This window comes from Rhinoraja longicauda, chromosome 19 (genome assembly GCF_053455715.1).
Source record: "Rhinoraja longicauda isolate Sanriku21f chromosome 19, sRhiLon1.1, whole genome shotgun sequence".
NCBI lineage: Eukaryota > Metazoa > Chordata > Chondrichthyes > Rajiformes > Arhynchobatidae > Rhinoraja > Rhinoraja longicauda.
The window spans coordinates 20,556,840-20,576,488 of NC_135971.1; the positions used below are offsets into that span (position 1 = coordinate 20,556,840).

Consider the following 19,649-nt stretch of genomic DNA (forward strand, 5'->3'; position numbering starts at 1 on the left):
AGGGACCACATCACCCCGATTCTGGCCTCTCTCCACTGGCTCCCAGTACGGTACAGAATCAACTTCAAGCTCCTCCTATTCACATACAAAGCCCTAAACTGGCTGGCTCCCCCCCCCCCCCCCCCCCCGGATATCAAAAATCTTCTAACCCACCACTCTATCTCCAGGTCCCTCAGGTCGGCCGACTTGGGGCTACTGACTATCCCGCGGTCTGGGCTTAAGCTCAGGGGTGACCGCGCTTTTGCGGTTGCAGCTCCTAGACTGTGGAACAGCATCCCTCTCCCCATCAGAACTGCCCCCTCCATCCACTCCTTTAAGTCCAGGCTCAAAACCTATTTCTACTCCCTAGCGTTTGAGGCCCTCTGAGGGGGCGCTGTGAACTGTTTATGTATGTGCTGTTATGTTTGTGTGCCATTGTATGTTCGTTCTTAGTACCTGAACTGATGTACAGCACTTTGGTCAACGTGGGTTGTTTTTAAATGTGCTACACAAATAAAAATTGACTTGACTTGACTTGACTCCCTAATCTTTGCACGTCCCCAATCATCACTTTAATTTCATGTTTCGTGTATCTTGTTGTGTTTTATGACCGTTGGCAGATCAATTGGGATAAATAAAGTTCTGCCGTGTCGTATCGTATCGTAATTTGCCCCTGGTGTGTCGGGAGTGGCTGAGAAAGTGGGACAACATAGAACTAATGTTTGTAACGGGGGATCGCTGGTCGGCACGGGCTCGTTGGGCCGGACCGCCTGTTTCCCGCTGTAATCACTAAACGCGTTTTGGCATCGAATGAAAGCACCAATCGTGGAAAATCAAATTTTATTGTCACTTCTAATTGGAAGGCAGCAGGTTTTGGCAAACAGGGCGAGTTGGGAAAAACTAAAGGCTTTACAAACACGAACGGGTCAGGAAACAAGATGCAGAAACATCTAACTTTGCAGATCCTTATCAGAGGAGTCGGCATTTTCCACGAGTTATAGTCGAGCCGCAGGGTTAAACTGGGGAGAGAGCGGCATTGCGGGGGGCTGGGGGGGTCAGAGAGAGTTGGGGGAGTGTAGTGGAAGAGGGGAGGGAGGGAAAGGGAGGGAGAGGGGAGCGAGGGAAGGGAGGTAGGGAGCGGGGAGGGAGGGAGGGGGGGAGCGGGGAGGGAGGGAGAGGGGAGGGAGGTGGAGAGAGTTGGTTAAATGTGCTGGAAGAAGGGAGGGAGGGATGGATGGATAGAAAACACAGAAAACATAGAAAACAGGTGCAGGAGGAGGCCATTTGGCCCTTCGAGCCAGCACTGCCATTCTTTGTGATCACGGCTGATCATCCACAATCAGTAACCCGTGCCTGCCTTCTCCCCATATTCCTTGATTTCAGGTTGTTTTCGGGGGGAATTGGATGATCACAAAGCAGCCTCGTGCCCAAGAGGAAGGAGTTGCAGCTTTGGCAATGGTCCTGCAAGGCAGCCTGTTCACAGAAAAGTAAAGAAATATTATTGCCATGGTACATCCTGATGTCTATGCACCTCCCCGGTTAACTCATCCCTTCCCACCCAAACCACCTCCTCCCCAGGTAACCTGCCCTGCAACCGCAGGACATGCAACACCTGTTGTGCCCGGGTGCAGTGGTAGAGTTGCTGCCTGACATCACTCACAGCCCCTCCCACTATAAACCCATGTCCCATTCATGTACCCGTCCGGTTTAGTTTAATTTAGTTTAGTTTTAGCTTAGTTTATTGTCACGAGCACCGAGGTGCAGTGAACAGCTTTTGTTGCGTGATATCTAGTCAGCAGGACAATAGACAATAGACAATAGGTGCAGGAGGAGGCCATTCGGCCCTTCGAGCCAGCACCGCCATTCAATGTGATCATGGCTGATCATTCACAATCAGTACCCCGTTCCTGCCTTCTCCCCATACCCCCTGACTCCCCTATCCTTAAGAGCTCCATCTAACTCTCTCTTGAAAGCATCCTGAGAATTGGCCTCCACTGCCTTCTGAGACGGAGAATTCCACAGATTTACAACTCTCTGAGTGAATTTTTTTTTCCTCATCTCCGTTCTAAATGTGGCCTCTGGTTCTGGACTCCCCCAACATTTGGAACATGTTTCCTGCCTCTAGCATGTCCAATCCCTTAATAATCTTATAGGCTTCAATAAGATCCCCTCTCGTCCTTCTAAATTCCAGTGTATACAAGCCCAGTCGCTCCAGTCTTTCAACGTACGACAGTCCCACCATCCCTGGAATTAACCTAGTGAACCTTCGCTGCTCTCCCTCAATAGCAAGAATGTCCTTCCTCAAATTTGGAGACCAAAACTGCACACAGCACGTCAGGTGTGGTCTCACTAGGGCCCTGTACAACTGCAGAAGGACCTCTTTGCTCCTATACTCAACTCCTCTTGTTACGAAGGCCAACATTCCATTGGCTTTCTTCACTGCCTGCTGTACCTGCATGCTTCCTTTCAGTGACTGATGCATTAGGACACCCAGATCTCTTGTACGTCCCCTTTTCCTAACTTGACACCATTCAGATAATAATCTGCCTTCCTATTCTTACCACCAAAGTGGATAACCTCACACTTATTTATCCACATTAAACTGCATTTGCCATGCATCCGCCATTCAGATAGTAATCTGCCTTGACATGATTACAATCGATCCATTTACAGTGTACAGATACATAATAAGGGAATAAAGTTTAGTGCTAGGTAAAGCCAGCAAAGTCCGATCAAGGATAGTCCGAGGGTCACCAATGAGGTAGATAGTAGTTTAGCACTGCTCTCTGGTGCAGTAGAATGATGCAGTTGCCTGATAACAGCTGGGAGGAAACTGCTTCTTAAATGCTTCTTAAACATTGCAATAGTACCTGCTCGTTCCATATACCACCCACCCTTTGTGTGAAGAAATTACTCCTCATGTTCCTATTAAATCCTTCTCCCCTTATCTTAGTCCTATGCCCCCCCCCCCCCCCCCCCCCCCCCCCCCCGGGTTCTCGATCCCCTCTCTCTGGGCAAGAGTCTCTCTGTGCGTTTACAAAATCTATTCCTTTCATGATTTTGTACACCTCTATAAGATCATCCCTCATCCTCCTGCGGTCCAAGGAATAAAGTCCTAGCCTGCCCAACCTCGCCTTATAGCACAGGCCATCGAGTCTTGGCAGCATCCTCGTAAATATTCTCTGTAAACCTTTTCAAGCTAAAATGTAATTTTAGTAAAAAACTAGACCGAAACCTCTCCTACATTGGTACAGAACCCTCTCCCTCTCCCCCTCCCCTCCCCTCTCCCCCCTCCCTCCTCTGCCCTCTCCCCTCCCAATTCCTCCACCTCACCCCCCTCCCCCTCTCCCCAACTACCCCTCCCCTCCCCCCCTCCCCCTCCCCACTTCCCCTCCCCCCTTATCCTTCCTCCTCCCCTCCCTCCCTTCCTCCCCCTCCCTCCCTTCCTCCCCTCCCTCCCTCCCCCTCCCTCCCTGTGAGATAGATTTAAACTTTAAAATGTGAATAACTTTAAAAACATAACACCGATTTCAATGAAACTTCTTCCATTAGCACCAAAGGGACGACGATGAGTGAGGTTGGCCTAAAGTTGTCACGCTATCGTGTACCGTTTTCGTTCAGGAACAAACAAACAAACAAACAAAGGAGAGTTTTAGTATATAAACGCTTGTAGTGACATGACATTGGACCAGGTACACATTACCTTACAGTTCATCCGTCGTACGATTGTGTTGAACCGCCCGACATTGTTTCAATGCGGAGGTGAAGGTTTTGAAGAAGCACGTGAGCACATCTACAGCAGGTGTGAAATAAGAGAAAGAGTCATTGCAGAAGCCGAGGGAATCCAACACAATGAATGTCATCCATCTTTCAATGGTGATCACAAAAACCCGGAACAGGCAGCATCTCTGGAGTGAAGGAACGGGTGACGTTTCGTGTTGAGACCCTTTCCCGTGCAGTTTTGAAACACATTGTAGACGCAGCCTCACGCAGCCACTAAGAGTGCCAACTCATCCACCCCCCCCCCCCCACACACCCTCCCCCCCCCCCCCCCACTACCCACCCATCTTGTTCCCCAGTCCAGCACTCATTCACGACAACTCTCACCAACTTCTACAGATGCACCGTAGAAAGGTGCATCTCAGCTTGGTTTGACAATAGACAATAGACAATAGAAAGGAGGAGGCCATTCGGCCCTTCGAGCCTGTACGCACCGCCATTCAATGTGATCATGGCTGATCATTCTCAATCAGTACCCCGTTCCTGCCTTCTCCCCATACCCCCTGACTCCGCTATCATTAAGAGCTCTATCTAGCTCTCTCTTGAATGCATTCAGAGAATTGGCCTCCACTGCCTTCTGAGGCAGAGAACAGCTCCGTCCACGACTGTGACGGCGTGGGATTCCTCCAGGTGCTCTAGTTTTCCCCCACATCACAAAGCCGTGTGGGTTTGTAGGTTATGTTGCCCCCAGTGTATCAGGAATGGATGAGAAAGTGGGATAACGTGGAACTCGTGTGTGAACGGGTGATCGATGATCAGCGTGGACTCGGTTGGGCCGAAGGGCGTGCTTTCCTGCTGTACCTTCCAAACTAATTCGACCAACCGACCAAACAGCTCTACACTGTATCCTGGTAGTAGAGGCCACAATAAACATGAAGCTAGAACCAAAACGTTACAGGAAGCAGAGGTTTCAGAGACTTGAGTCAGTGCTTACCAATAAAAAGATAGTCTTCGTCATCGCCTTCAGTGGTTCCTTGTGATCAGATGGTATCATGTACAGAAGGGAAAATGACACAAAAAAAAGGCAGGTTATTCCAACAGTTGAAAAATCAGTTCCCTTTGATCCCTCTCCCCATCAGAACTGCCCCCTCCATCGACTCCTTTAAGTCCAGGCTCAAACCCTATTCCTACTCCCTAGCGTTTGAGGCCCTCTGAGGGGGCGCTGTGAACTGTTTATGTATGTGCTGTTATGTTTGTGTACCATTGTATGTTCGTTATTAGTACCTGAACTGATGTACGGCACTTTGGTCAACGTGGGTTGTTATTAAATGTGCTACACAAATAAAATTGACTTGACTTGACTTGACTTGAACAGTTGAAAAATCAGTTACAGTTCAGGGCAGGTTGATCACGAGGAACCGTGAGGATGTGGAATGAATTGAGAGGAGTATATGAAACCACCGTGGTATGTCAGGGAGAACTCTCTTGAACATCTACATGGGTAAAGCACATATTGACTGGTTGCATCATGGCCTGGTTTGGTTTAGTTCAGTTCAAACATAGAGAAACATGGGAAATAGGTGCAGGAGGAGGCCATTTGGCCCTTCAAGCCAGCACCGCCATTCATTATGATCATGGCTGATCATCCACAATCAGTAACCCATCCCTTGATTCCGCTAGCCCCTCGAGCTCTATCTAACTCTCTTTTAAATCCATAGACATTAGACAATAGACAATAGGTGCAGGAGGAGGCCATTCGGCCCTTTGAGCCAGCACCACCATTCAATGTGATCATGGCTGATCATTCTCAATCAGTACCCCGTTCCTGCCTTCTCCCCATACCCCCTGACTCCGCTATCCTTAAGAGCTCTATCTAGCTCTCTCTTGAATGCATTCAGAGACTTGGCCTCCACTGCCTTCTGAGGCAGTGAATTCCACAGATTTACAACTCTCTGACTGAAAAAGTTTTTCCTCATCTCCGTTCCAAATGACCCACCCCTTATTCTTAAACTGCGGCCCCTGGTTCTGAACTCCCCCAACATTGGGAACATGTTTCCTGCCTCTAATGTGTCCAACCCCTTAATAATCATATGTTTCGATAAGATCCCCTCTCATCCTTCTAAATTCCAGTGTCAAATAAACTTGACTTGACTTGATACAAGCCTAGCCGATCCAGTCTTTCAACATACGATAGTCCCGCCATTCCGGGAATTAACCTAGTAAACCTACACTGCACGCCCTCAATAACAAGAATATCCTTCCTCAAATTTGGAGACCAAAACTGCACATAGTACTCCAGTGAATTGGCCTCCACTGCCCTCTGTGGCAGAGAATTCCACAAATTCACGACTCTCTGGGGGAAAAAGGTTTTTTCTCACCCCAGTTTTAAATGGCCTCCCCTTTATTCTTAGACTGTAGTTTGGTTTATTGCCACAGTGTACAGATACAGGATAAAGGGAATAATGTTTAGACTTCAGATTACAAGACACAGTGGGGGAAAGCGGACTTTCGGCCCACTGAGTCTATGCTGTCCAGCGATCCCAGTACACTTACACCATCCCCCACACACACACACACACACACCAGGGACAATTTCCAATTGTATCAAAAGGCAATTAACCTACAAACCTGCACGTCTTTGGAGTTTTGGGAGGAAACCAGAGCTTCCTGGAGAAAGCCCACACGGGTCCCGGGGACAACGTACAAACTCCGTACAGACAAGCCACCCGTGGTCGCGATGAAACCCGGGTCTCAGGCGCTGTAAGGCAGCAGCTCTACCCGCTGCGCCACCGTGCCGCCCCCTTGGAAACTCGAAAGCCCAGCAGCGATGAAGACAGCAAGAAAGCGATGAGCACTGCCCAGTCCATCACGGGTACTGACATCCCCCACCATCAGCAGTCCATGCCTCAAAATGGCAGCCAGCATCACCAGAGACCCCACACCACCCTGGCCACACTCTCATCTCACCCCTGCCATCGGGAAGAAGGTACAGGAGCCTGAAAACTGTCACGTCCAGGTTCAGGAACGGCTTCTTCCCAGCAGCCATCAGGCTATTGAACACCACAACCTCCAAATAAGCTCTGGGCTACATAGACTTGGGGGCACTGGTTTTGTCTTTTTCAACTATTACTGTTTGTTTGTTTGTTTGTTTGTTTCTATGTGTGTGTATGTGAGTGTGGTGCGTCAATAGGACTCTAATCCTTAGAGCACAGGAGGGTGAGGGGTGATCTTATAGAGATGTATAAAATCATGAGAGGAATAGATTGAGTGGACGCACAGAATCTCTGTGACTCTGCGACTCTAAAACTCTGTGACTTTCAGGCTCTATGGCTCTGGCAATGACTACGTGACTCTGTATCTCTGTGTCCCTGTGACTGTGTCTCTGTGTCCCTGTGTCTCTGTGTCTCTGTGTCTCTGTGTCTCTCTGTGTCTCTGTGTCTCTCTGTCTCTGTGTCCCTGTGTCTCTCTGTGTCTCTGTGACTGTGTCTCTCTGTGTCCCTGTCTCTCTGTGTCTCTGTGTCTCTGTGTCTCTGTGTCCCTGTCTCTCTGTGTCTCTGTGTCTCTCTGTCTCTGTGTCCCTGTGTCTCTCTGTGTCTCTGTGTCTCTGTGTCTCTGTGTCTCTGTGTCTCTGTGTCTCTGTGTCTCTGTGTCTCTGTGTCCCTGTCTCTCTGTGTCTCTGTGTCTCTGTGTCCCTGTCTCTCTGTGTCTCTGTGTCTCTCTGTCTCTGTGTCTCTGTGTCTCTGTGTCTCTGTGTCTCTGTGTCTCTGTGTCTCTGTGTCCCTGTGTCTCTGTGTCCCTGTCTCTCTGTGTCTCTGTGTCTCTCTGTCTCTGTGTCCCTGTGTCTCTCTGTCTCTCTGTGTCTCTGTGTCTCTGTGTCTCTCTGTCTCTGTGTCTCTGTGTCTCTCTGTCTCTGTGTCTCTGTGTCTCTGTGTCCCTGTGTCTCTGTGTCCCTGTCTCTCTGTGTCTCTGTGTCTCTCTGTCTCTGTGTCTCTGTGTCTCTCTGTCTCTCTGTGTCTCTGTGTCTCTGTGTCTCTGTGACTGTGTCTCTCTGTGTCTCAGTGTCTCTGTGACTGTGTCTCTCTGTGTCTCTGTGTCTCTGTGTCTCTGTCTCTGTGTCTCTGTGTCTCTGTGTCTCTGTGTCTCTGTGTCTCTGTGTCTCTCTGTGTCTCTGTGTCTCTGTGTCTCTGTCTCTGTGTCTCTGTGTCTCTGTGTCTCTGTGACTGTGTCTCTCTGTGTCTCTGTGTCTCTGTGTCTCTGTGTCTCTGTGACTGTGTCTCTCTGTGTCTCTGTGTCTCTGTGTCTCTGTGTCTCTGTGACTGTGTCTCTCTGTGTCTCAGTGTCTCAGTGTCTCAGTGTCTCTGTGTCTCTGTGTCTCTGTGTCTCTGTGTCTCTGTGTCTCTGTGTCTCTGTGTCTCTGTGTCTCTGTGTCTCTGTGACTGTGTCTCTCTGTGTCTCTGTGTCTCTGTGTCTCTGTGTCTCTGTGTCTCTGTGTCTCTGTGTCTCTGTGTCTCTGTGTCTCTGTCGCTCTGTGTCTCTGTGACTCTGTGTCTCTGTGTCTCTGTGTCTCTGTGTCGGAGAGGTCGGCAGGCGGTCAATGGCGGCGCCGACCGACGGATGAGGACGGACCGCGTGGGGATAAGGAACGTTGCTGCCGGGGGAAAAGGAACAAAGGAGGATCGCCGTGAGGGGAGGGGGAAGGACATTGGAAGACCGACGGATGAGGACGGACCGCTTGGGTTGATCAGCCATGATCACAATGAATGGCGGTGCGTACAGGCTAGAACGGCCGAATGGCCTCCTCCTGCACCTATTGTCTATGTTTCTATGTTTCTGTTCATTAAACACTTCTGCGAAAACAACGTTCTTACCATCATCATCAATGCAGGGTTTCACTTCATCAACAGACCGATCTATTGAGCACTGAAAAACATCTGCACATATAAAGAAGAAAGGTGATTCTTAAAGCATCAAGCACCATCAAATATAGCAGGAAAGCAGGCATGTCAGCCCACCATGCTTTAGCTTAGAGATACAGCGTGGAAACAGGCCCTTCGGCCCAATGAGTCCATGCCGACCAGCAATCCCCGTACACGAGCACTATCCCATACACCAGGGACAATATACCATTTGAACCAAAGCCAATTAGCCTACAAACTTGCACGCCTTTGGAGTTTGGGAGGAAACCCGGGGAAAACCTACGCAGGTCACGGGGCAAACTCCATGCAGACAGTCCCCGCAGTCGGGATCGAACCCGGGTCTCTGGCGCTGTGAGGCAGCAACTCTGCCGCTGCGCCATCGTGCCGACCACTTCTATCCCAATGTCCAGTCCATAGGCATTAGGGGCAATTCACCGGGGGTGGGGAGGGGGGGCACTTAGCCTACAAACCCGCACGTCTTCTGGATGTGGGGGGGAACCGTAGCACCCGTTCATCAAGGCTGTCAGGGGTTACGGGGAGAAGGCAGGAGAATGGGGTTGAGAGGGAGAGATAGATCAGCCATGATTGAATGGCGGAGTAGACTCGATGGGCTGAATGGCCTAATTCTACTCCTAGATCTAATGAACATGCACTGAACTCACCATGAACGGTTTTGCTAGTCAGGACACGATCATCAGGGTCATCTGTAAAAGAGATAAACAAGGCACATATGCGATGAGACTTTGCCGCCCGCCTTATTTCAAAGAACTGGTTCCTCTGCTGCACTGTTCTCATCCGTGCAGGCTAGCATTGAGGCAGTGGGTTGAAGGGCCTGTTTCTGTGCTGTAGACTCTATGGTTCTTTTTCCCATGCCGTCCATATCTCCCCAATCCCCTCTCCCCTGTCTCTCTCAGTCTGAGGAAGGGTCTCGACCCAAAACGTCACCAATTCCTTTATCCCAGAGATGCTGCCCGTCCCGCTGAGTTATTCCAGCAATTTGTGCTTATCCAGCGGTCTGCATGTTGATTGATCTCATTTCAAGTAACCCTTGCATTTTCCCTCTCCCCCCCCCCCCCCATCCTAATCGTTCTACTAGTTCCACTCTTTGCATCCCTGTATCTCTTCGTTATATCCTCTTCCCCAGCCAACGATGGACCGATGAGGCAAAGGTTCACCTGCACCTCCTCCTCCTCTATTGCATCCGCTGTTCCAGATGTCAACGTCTCTACATCGGCGAGACTAAACGCAGGCTCGGCGAACGTTTCGCTCAACGCCTCTGCTCAGTCCGCCTCAACCAACCTGATCTCCTGGTGGCTCAGCACTTCAACTCCCCCTCCCACTCCCAGTCTGACCTTTCTGTCATGGGCCTCCTCCAGTGCCATAGTGAGGCCCACTGGAAAGTGGAGGAACAGCACTTCATATTTCGCTTGGGCAGCTTGCAGCCCAGTGGTATGAACATTGACTTCTGCAACTTTAGATAGTTCCTCTGTCCCTCTCTTCCCCTCCCCCTTCCCAGTTCTCCCACTGTCTTCAACTCTACTCTTACACTGTCCTCCTTACCACTGATTTGTTCCGGCCTTTCCCAACCTCCAGCTCCGTCCAATCTACTTTCAGTCTCAGCCATCCTTCTCTACAGAGATGCTGCCCGACCCGCTGAGTTGCTCCAGCACTCTGTGTCTACTTACAACATCTCATTAGTCCTTCCCTGTTGTTCTCGAGGGCTTGTAATGCTGAGACTCCATCAGGCAACGGTAAGACCGCATTTGGAGTATTGCGAGCAATTTTCGGGCCCCTTATCTGAGGAATGATGTGCTGGCTCTGGAGAGGGTCCAGAGGAGGTTTGATCCAAGGAATGATCCCAGGAATGAGTGGGTTCATCTGTGGTGAGCGTTTGTCAGAAAGAAGGACGGGGGGGACCTCGTTGAAACGTACAGAATGCTGAAAGGACTGGATAGAGTGGATGTGGAGAGGATGTTTCCACTGGTGGGAGAGTCTAGGACTAGAGGTCATCGCCTGAGAATTTAAGGACGTTCTGTTAGAGAGATTAGGAGAAATTTCTTTAATCAGAGGGAGGTGAAGCTGTGGAATTAGTTGGCACAGAAGGCAAGTCAGTGGATATTTTTAAGGAAGAGATAGGCAGATTCTTGATTAGTGCAGGTGCCAGAGGTTCTGGGGAGAAGGCAGGGCAATGGGGTTAGGAGGGAGAGATGGATCAACCATGAATGAATGGCAGAGTAGACCTGATGGGCCGAATGGCCTAATTCTACTCCTATTGCTTGTGACCTTATGACTGTTTGGCTGTGATCGACTTACCGAGATAATCGAAAAGCTTGAACAGAGCAGGTTTAATGCACGCCTTCATCAGCATGAAAGTTCCGTGAACGTAACAGTCTGTAGGGAAAAAAACATTGGACCATTTTCAAAGAAAAATAATAGATACTTTTTAGTTTGGAGATACAGCTCGGAAGCAGGCCGTTCGGCCCACCGAGTCCGTGCCGACCAGCGATCCCCACACAGTAGCACTATCCTACACACACACGCACACAAGGGACAATTTACAATTCTTACCAAACTTTTACAAACCTGCACGTCTTTGGGATGTGGGAGGAAACCGGAGCACACGGAGAAAACCCCCTCGCGGTCACGGGGTGAACGTGTAAAATCCGTACAGGCAGCACCCGTGTTCAGGATCGAACCTGGGTCTCTACCGCTGCGCCACCGTGCCGCCCAATTACTACTTTGCTAATATATATATACATAAAAACAGTTAGAGAGCAGTGCTGAACTACCATCTCCATCATTTTTATTGCTCTTGTTGTTGGACTGTGGGTAATGGAATTTCGTCCAAAAGACTTGTTCTTTTTGGATGGCAATAAGGCTTATTCTGATTCTGAATCTGATTCCATACAGCATATTCAGCTTGCCTATTACATTTCCCCATCAGTTCTCAATAAACCATTAGAAAAGACACTGCAGATGCTGGTTTCAATCGAAGGTAGACACAATATCTGGAGTAACTCAGTGGGTCAGGCAGCATCTCAGGAGAGAAGGAATGGGTGACGTTTCGGGTCGAGACCCTTTTTCAGAGTGACTGAACACTGGAATGTTAAATTTCCATTTCTGGCCCTTTATCAAACCTTATCTCCTCAAACACAAGAATATCATATTTCTAGGGGGGGTTTAAATGTTGTTTGCTTTAGTTTAGTTGAGAGATACATCACGGAAACAGGCCCTTCGGCCCACCGAGTGCGCACCGACCAGCGATCCCCGCACACTAACACTATCCTACACACACACACACACACACGAGAAACAATTTTACATTCACACCAGCTAATTAACCTACAAACCCGCACGTCTTTGGAGTGTGGGAGGAAACCGAAGATCTCGGAGAAAACCCTCGCAGGTCACGGGGCGAACGTGCAAACTCCATACAGACAGCACCCATAGTCGGGATGGGTCGCGCTGTAAGGCAGCAGCTCTACCGCTGCGCCACCGTGCCGCCCTGTTACGGTACTTGCCTCAACTACCTCTTCTGGCAGCTTTTTCCATGTAGCCATCAGCCTCTGAGTGAAAAGGTTGCCCCTCACATTCCTATTAAACCTGCCCCTCTCTCAAACCTATGTCCTCTGGATCCTGGTTCCCCTACTCTGGGTAAAAGACTGTGCACCCACCCTATCTATTCCCTTCATGATCTTATGCACCTCTAGAAGATTATTCCTCATCCTCCTGCGCTCCAAGGAATAAAGTCCTAGACTGCCCGACCTCTCCCTATAGCTCAGGCCCTCGAGTCCTGGCAACATCCTCGTCAACCTTCCCTGCCCTCTTTCACTGGATTAATCCTTTACTTTAGACTTTGGAGGTCGAGCGTGGAAACGGTCCCTTCGGCCCACCGAGACCGCGCCAAACAGCAGCCACACCCGTACACTAGCGCTGCCCGACACACGTCAGGGAACATTTACCATTTACCCGGAGGAAACCCACCAATCCGCTCACAGGGAGAACGTGCAAACTCCGTACAGACAGCACCTGAGCTCAGGATGGAACCCGGGACCCTGGCGCTGTGAGGCAGCAACTCTACCGCAGTGCCACCGCGCCGGAGCGCAGCGGTAGAGTTGCTGCTTTACAGCGAATGCAGCGCCGGAGACTCAGGTTCGATCCTGACTACGGGTGCTGCACTGTAAGGAGATTGTACGTTCTCCCCGTGACCTGCGTGGGTTTTCTCCGAGATCTTCGGTTTCCTCACACACTCCAAAGACGTACAGGTATGTAGGTTAATTGGCTGGGTAAAATGTAAAAATTGTCCCTAGTGGGTGTAGGATAGTGTTAATGTACGGGGATCGCTGGGCGGCACGGACTTGGTGGGCCGAAAAGGCCTGTTTCCGGCTGTACATATATGATATGATATGATAAATCGCAGAGCATAATGCTAGTTCTCATCTTAAAAGTCCATCTCTTGTTTGTACCACTTCATAGTTTATTTATATCCCACCCTAGACTAACACTATCCTACACACACGTGGGACAATTTACATTCATACCAAGCCAATTAGCCCCCGAACCGGGACGCCTTTGGAGTGTGGGAGGAATCCGGAGCACGGGGAGAAAACACACGCAGGTCACGGGGAGAACGTGCAAACTCCTTACAGACAGCACCCAAGCTCAGGAGGAATATTGAGTCCTCTAACTTTAGATAGTTCCTCTGTCCCTCCCTTCCCAGTTCTCCCATTGTCTTCCTGTCTCCACCTATATCCTTCCTTTGTCCCGCCCCCCTGACATCAGTCTGAAGAAGGATCTCGACCCGAAACGTCACCCATTCCTTCTCTCCATAGATGTTGCCTGACCCGCTGAGTTACTCCAGCATTCTGTGATGCACCCGAGCTCAGGATCGAACCCGGGACTCTGGCGCTGTGAGGCAGTAACTCTGCCACTGCGCCACCGTGCCGCCATTCTGCACAGAAGTTGCCTTTTTTGTTTTTGCTGCTTGCCAAAGTTCAGCCAGAGAGACAGTCTGCTCACAGAAATCGCAGGCACCAAAAATAACACTTACCCTTATCAGTGCTCGATGCACAGGCGTTTAGACTGTCCAATTGAGTCGTGAAGATGCACCCTGTGAATATAAATAGATTGTCACTGCTTGGGGAAGAGGCACTGGCTATCCAACACACAAAAAGACACAAAGTGCTGGAGTATCTCCCTGAACTTCAACGCTCCCATTGACATCAAGACTACTGGGACACAACAAACAGGGATGTAATGGCGAGGCTGTATAAGGCGCTGGTCTGGACGGATTTGGAGTATTGTGAGCACATTTTGGGCCCCATATCTGAGGAAGGATGTGCTGGCTCTGGAGAGGGTCCAGAGGAGGTTTACGAGGACGATCCCAGGAATGAGTGGGTTAACCTATGATGAGCGTTTGTCGGCACTGGGCCTGAACTCGCTGGAGTTTAGAAGGAAGAGGGGGGACCTCATTGAAACGTACAGAACACTGAAAGGCCTGGACAGAGTGGATGTGGAGAGGATGTTTCCACTAGAGGGAGAGTCCAGGACCAGAGGGCACAGCCTCAGAATTAAGGGGCCCTCTTTTAAAAAGGAACTTCTTTAGACAGAGGGTGGTGAATCTGTGGAACTCATTGCTGTGGAGGCCAAGTCAGTGGATATTTTTAAGGCAGAGATAGACAGGTACTTGATTAGAATGGGTGTCAAGGGTTCTGGGGAGAAGGCAGGAGAATGGGGTTAGGAGGCAGAGATCAGCCATGACTGAATGGCGGAGTGGACTCGATGGGCCGAATGGCCTAATTCTACTCCTATAACTTGTGAACTCAGTGCATCAGGCAGCATCTCTGGAGAACTTGGATAGGTGACGTTTCGGGTCGGGACCCTTTAGAGATGCAGCATGGCAACTGGCCCTGCGGCCCACTGAGTCCATGCCGATCACCTCGTAGTGTAAGAAAATAACTGCAGATGCCGGTACAGATCGAAGGTATTTATTCACAAAATTCTGGAGTAACTCAGCAGGTCAGGCAGCATCTCTGGAGAGAAGGAATGGGTGACGTTTCGGGTCGAAACTCTTCTTCAGACTGATGTCAGGGGGGCGGGACAAAGGAAGGATATAGGTGGAGACAGGATGACAGTGGGAGATCTGGGAAGGGGGAGGGGAAGAGAGGGACAGAGGAACTATCTAAAGTTGGAGAAGTCAATGTTCATACCACTGGGCTGCAAGCTGCCCAGGCAAAATATGAGGTGCTGTTCCTCCAATTTCCGGTGGGCCTCACTATGGCACTGGAGGAGGCCCATGACAGAAAGGTCAGACTGGGAGTGGGAGGGGGAGTTGAAGTGCTCAGCCACCGGGAGATCAGTTCCAGCACACCCACAATGGTCAATTTACAGAAGCCAATTAACCTGCAAACCTGCACTTCTTTGGAGAGTGGGAGGAAACCGGAGCACCCGGAGAAAGCCCATGCGGCCACAAGGAGAACGTACAAACTCCATACAGACAAGCACGCATAGTCAGGATCGAGCCAGGGTCTCTGGCGCTGTGAGGCAGCAACTCTACCGCTGCGCCATCATGCCGCCCTTCTTCAGACTGAAGGTGCGGAGGGGAGAAAGCTTACAGAGAGAGGTGAGGGGAAGGGGTGGGAAGGAATACAGGGGTCCCTGGGTGGAGGTGAGAGAGGAGGTACAGAGAAAGTGACAAAGGCCCAAGGTGAGAGGACAGAAGGTGTGAGACAAAAGCAGTGAATAGCCTCGGATTGTGAAGCTAGAGGAAGGAATGTTGGTGGAAGGGGAGGGGGAGAGGAGGCATAATAGTGCTGCCCCTCTTCTCTTCCAGGTTTCTCCCCTCCCCCTCCCCTCCCCTCCCCCCACCCCCCCTCCCCCACCCCCCCCCCCCCCCCCCACCAACCCCCACACTGTCTGGAGAAGGGACCCCACCCAAAACGTCACGTATCCACATTCCCCAGAGATGCTGCTTGACACGATGATTGACTCCAGCACTTTGTGTCCTTTTGTGTGAACCAGCGCCTGCAGTTCCTTGCCTCTACATCTAATCAGCAAGTTTGTTCTTATGAACGTCTTAAAATGGAAAATCCACTTATTCGCTCCTGGTGATGGCTCCATTTAATGCTTGCATTGTATCCTAAGTTGGTCTTCAGACTCCCAGGAACAAATACTATACCTATTGTGGGCTGAAGGGCCATTCCTGTATGGTACTATTAGAGTCAGAGAGTCATATTGAGGAACTATCTAAAGTTCCTCATTATTGAGTAATGAGGAAGGGTTATTGAGTAATGAGGAAGGGTTAGTTAGCAGTCTTGTTGTGCGAGGCCCCTTGGGCAAGAGTGATCATAATATGGTAGAGTTCTTCATTAGGATGGAGAGTGACAAAGTCAATACAGAAACAAGTGTTCTGAACTTAAAGAAAGGTAACTTTGAGGGTATGAGGCGTGAATTGTCCAAGATAGACTGACAATTGATGCTGAAAGGGTTGACGGTGGACATGCAATGGAAGGCATTTAAAGGTCGCATGGATGAACTACAACAAGTGTTCATCCCAGTTTGGCAAAAGAACAAACCAGGAAAGGTAGTGCATCCGTGGCTAACAAGGGAAATCAAGGATAGTATTAAAACAAAAGATGAAGCATACAGATTAGCCAGAAAAAGTGGCATACCAGAGGACTGGGAGAAATTCAGAGTCCAGCAGAGGAGGACAAAGGGCTTAATTAGGAAAGGGAAAATAGATTATGAGGGAAAACTGGCAAGGAACATAAAAACTGACTGCAAAAGCTTTTATAGATATGTGAAGAGAAAAAGATTAGTTAAGAAAAATGTAGGTCCCTTGCAGTCGGAAACAGGTGAATTGATCATAGGGAACAAGGAGATGGCAGACCAATTGAACAAATACTTTGGTTCTGTCTTCACTAAGGAAGACATAAACCGTCTGCCGGAAATAGCGGGGGACCGGGGGTCTAATGAGATGGAGGAACTGAGGGAAATCCAGGTTAGTCGGGAAGTGGTGTTAGGTAACTTAAATGGATTAAAGGCAGATAAATCCCCAGGGCCAGATAGGCTGAGGGAATTGAATGCAACATCTCTAAGTTTGTGGATGACACGAAGCTGGGTGGCAGTGTTAGCTGCGAGGAGGATACTAGGAGGCTGCAGAGTGACTTGGATAGATTAGGCGAGTGGGCAAATGCATGGCAGATGTGAGGTTATCCACTTTGGCGGCAAGAACAGGAAAGCAGAGTATTACCTGAATGGTGACCGATTAGGAGAAGGGGAGATGCAACGTGACCTGGGTGTCATGGTGCACCAGTCATTGAAAGCAAGCATGCAGGTGCAGCAGGCAGTGAAGAAAGCGAATGGTATGTTGGCATTCATAGCAAGAGGATTTGAGTTTAGGAGCAGGGAGGTTCTACTGCAGTTGTACAGGGCCTTGGTGAGACCGCACCTGGAGTATAGTGTGCAGTTTTGGTCTCCTAATCTGAGGAAAGACATTCTTGCCTTAGAGGGAGTACAGAGAAGGTTCACCAGATTGATCCCTGGGATGGCGGGACTTTCATATGAAGAAAGACTGGATAGACTGGGCTTGTACTCGCTGGAATTTAGAAGACTGAGGGGGGATCTTATAGAAACATATAACATTCTTAAGGGGTTGGACAGGCTAGATGCAGGAAGATTGTTCCCAATGTTGGGGGAGTCCAGAACCAGGGGTCACAGCTTAAGGATAAGGGGGAAGTCTTTTAGGACCGAGATGAGAAAACATTTCTTCACACAGAGAGTGGTGAGTCTGTGGAATTCTCTGCCACAGAAGGTAGTTGAGGCCAGTTCATTGGCTATATTTAAGAGGGAGTTAGATGTGGCCCCTTTTGCTAAAGGGATCAGGGGTATGGAGAGAAGGCAGCTACGGGATACTGAGCTGGATGGTCAGCCATGATCATATTGAATGGCGGCTCGAATGCAGGCTCGAAGGGCCGAATGGCCTACTCCTGCACCTATTTTCTATGTTTCTATGTTTCTATAGAGTGATACAGTGTGGAAATAGGGTCTTCAGCCCAACATGCCCACACCGGCCAACATGTCCCATCTACACTATTCCCACCTGCCTGCATTTGGCCCATACCCCTCCAAACCTGTCCTATCCATGTACCTGTCTAACTGCTCCTGAAATGTTGGGAGCGTTACGTCCGCCATTTTAGTAAGCAAAACCCGCCGTTCGCTCTGCCTCTCGTAGTGTAATCAGTGTTTTGGGGGAACAGTATGTGTGATGATACCATTAAAATGCAGAATATATCTCAGTTATCAATTCACAGATTTTTGGGGGAACAGTATGTGTCATGATACCATTAAAATGCAGAATATATCTCATATATCAATTCACAGATTTTTGTTTTTTTAAATGTTTCTGCAAGTTTCTGCCTACTAAAATGGCGCCGTGACGTATTAGGGTTTTTAGGGCCGAGTGGTCTATCTTGCTCTGTTCTATTACTTTTGGGGCTGAAGGGCCTGTTTCCATGCTGTAAGGCTCTGTGACTCTGTAACTCTGACTCTAAGTGCTGGAGTAACTCAGCGGGTCAGGCAGCAACTGTGGAGAGAAAGGAGATGCGACCCCCATGGGGTCGGGACCCTTCTTCGGACTGAAGGTAGGGTGGTGGGGGGCGGGAGGGGGTGGGGAGCTGGAGGTGAAAAAAGATCAGGGCCGGCCACAGATTACCACAGGTGCCCGGTAGCTCTATGGTTGTTGTGATCTGAAGAGGGGTACAATGTGGTGAACTATGGAACTAGTTTAACAACTTTGGTGGAGGAAGGCGGAAAGTGGGGAGGGGGTGGGGGGGGGGGGGGGGAGGGGAGGGAAGGGCAGTCGTTGGAAGTTACTTAAAATTCGATAATTCAGCGTTCATACCGCTGGGGTGTGAGCTGCCCAAGCGAAATATGAGGTGCTGTTCCTCCAATTTGCGCTGGTCAAATTGGAGGAACAATTAGGAGGCCCAGGACAGAGAGGTCAGTGTGGGAGTGGGAGGGGAGTTAACATGGTACAATACTGACATCTCAATACTTCAATAGATACCCTTCAGACTACACAAAATATGCATCTTTCTGCATTTAGATTCAATGGTTGATTCAGTTTAGTTTATTGTCACGTGTACCGAGGTACAGTGAAAGCTTTTGTTGCGTGCTATGCGGTCAGCAGAAGGACAATGCATAATTACAATCGAGCCATTTACAGTGTACGCATACATGATAAAGGGAATAACGTTTAGTGCTAGGTAAAGCCAGCAAAATCGGATCAAGGATAGTCCGAGGGTCACCAATGAGGTGGATAGTAGTTCAGCACTGCTCTCTGGTTGTGGTGGGACGGTTCAGTTGCCTGATAACAGCCGGGAAGAAACTGTCCCTGAATCTGGAGCTGTGCGTTTTCACACTTCTGCACCTCTTGCCCGATGGGAGAGGGGGGAAGAGAGCGAGTGGCCGGGGGTGAGAATGGTCCTTGATTGTGCTGCTGGCCTTGCCGAGGCAGCGTGATGCGTAAAATGCAGTAAAAATTACCTTGCAGTTCGGAGAAATAGCTAATCAGAGGTAAGATGTCCATCGAGCCCACTGCAAAGTGAAATAACAACGTTAGAGTTTCGGGGTAATGCGAGTTAACGTGGAGGCAAGCTAAAGTAAGTTAACTCACCAAGAGGTATCAGAAGGGCAGCAAAAAATATTCCCTTCATGATGAGGAAGATCGGATAGTTAAATCAGATGTCTTCTCGGTGCTTACGGGTTCTTGCCACAGTGTTCTTGTCGCCAAGTCTTCTGCAGTTTCCGTATCATGGCTGGCACTTTTTATACACTTACCACACGCTGAAATTGGAACTCAGCCAAGTGCGTAGAGGTGAACTGCTTACACCTAGTTTCGTTTCATGCCGTCAAATCTACCCAGGAGTTTAGAAGAATGAGGGGCAGACCACAAATAGTTTCGTTTTCGCCGTCCTGCTGAGATTCTCTGCTTCAAATTCTATCCGTGACAACAAAGCATGAATCAACAGCCAC

General features: G+C 49.5%; 1 protein-coding gene across 3 annotated transcripts; it reads right to left on the reverse strand.

The window, feature by feature from the left end:
- Positions 1-828: 828 nt before the first annotated feature.
- On the reverse strand, positions 829-19,425 carry LOC144602725 (uncharacterized). 3 transcript variants are annotated; one of them, XM_078415862.1, is made up of 9 exons: positions 19,291-19,425; positions 19,161-19,211; positions 13,666-13,725; positions 10,929-11,006; positions 9,278-9,319; positions 8,568-8,630; positions 4,694-4,720; positions 3,683-3,772; positions 829-1,452 (listed from the first exon to the last, which is right to left on the reverse strand). In XM_078415862.1, the coding sequence occupies exons 1-8, from the start codon at positions 19,328-19,330 to the stop codon at positions 3,684-3,686; spliced, it is 450 nt and encodes a 149-aa protein (XP_078271988.1). In that variant the 5' UTR covers positions 19,331-19,425; the 3' UTR covers positions 829-1,452; position 3,683. The 3 variants fall into 3 exon arrangements, with proteins under 3 accessions (XP_078271988.1, XP_078271987.1, XP_078271989.1); XM_078415861.1 differs by having other exon boundaries at positions 4,694-4,732; XM_078415863.1 differs by lacking the exon at positions 19,161-19,211 and having other exon boundaries at positions 4,694-4,732; positions 19,291-19,397.
- Between the last annotated feature and the right edge of the window lie 224 nt (positions 19,426-19,649).

Excerpts from the sequence above, each read along its gene's own strand:
- LOC144602725 (XM_078415861.1), bottom strand. The coding sequence starts at position 19,330 with ATGAAGGGAATATTTTTTGCTGCCCTTCTGATACCTCTTG. Across the intron at positions 19,212-19,290 it reads TGCCCTTCTGATACCTCTTG|TGGGCTCGATGGACATCTTA; the intron begins GTGAGTTAACTT and ends TTCACTTTGCAG. Across the intron at positions 13,726-19,160 it reads CTATTTCTCCGAACTGCAAG|GGTGCATCTTCACGACTCAA; the intron begins GTAATTTTTACT and ends TTATATTCACAG.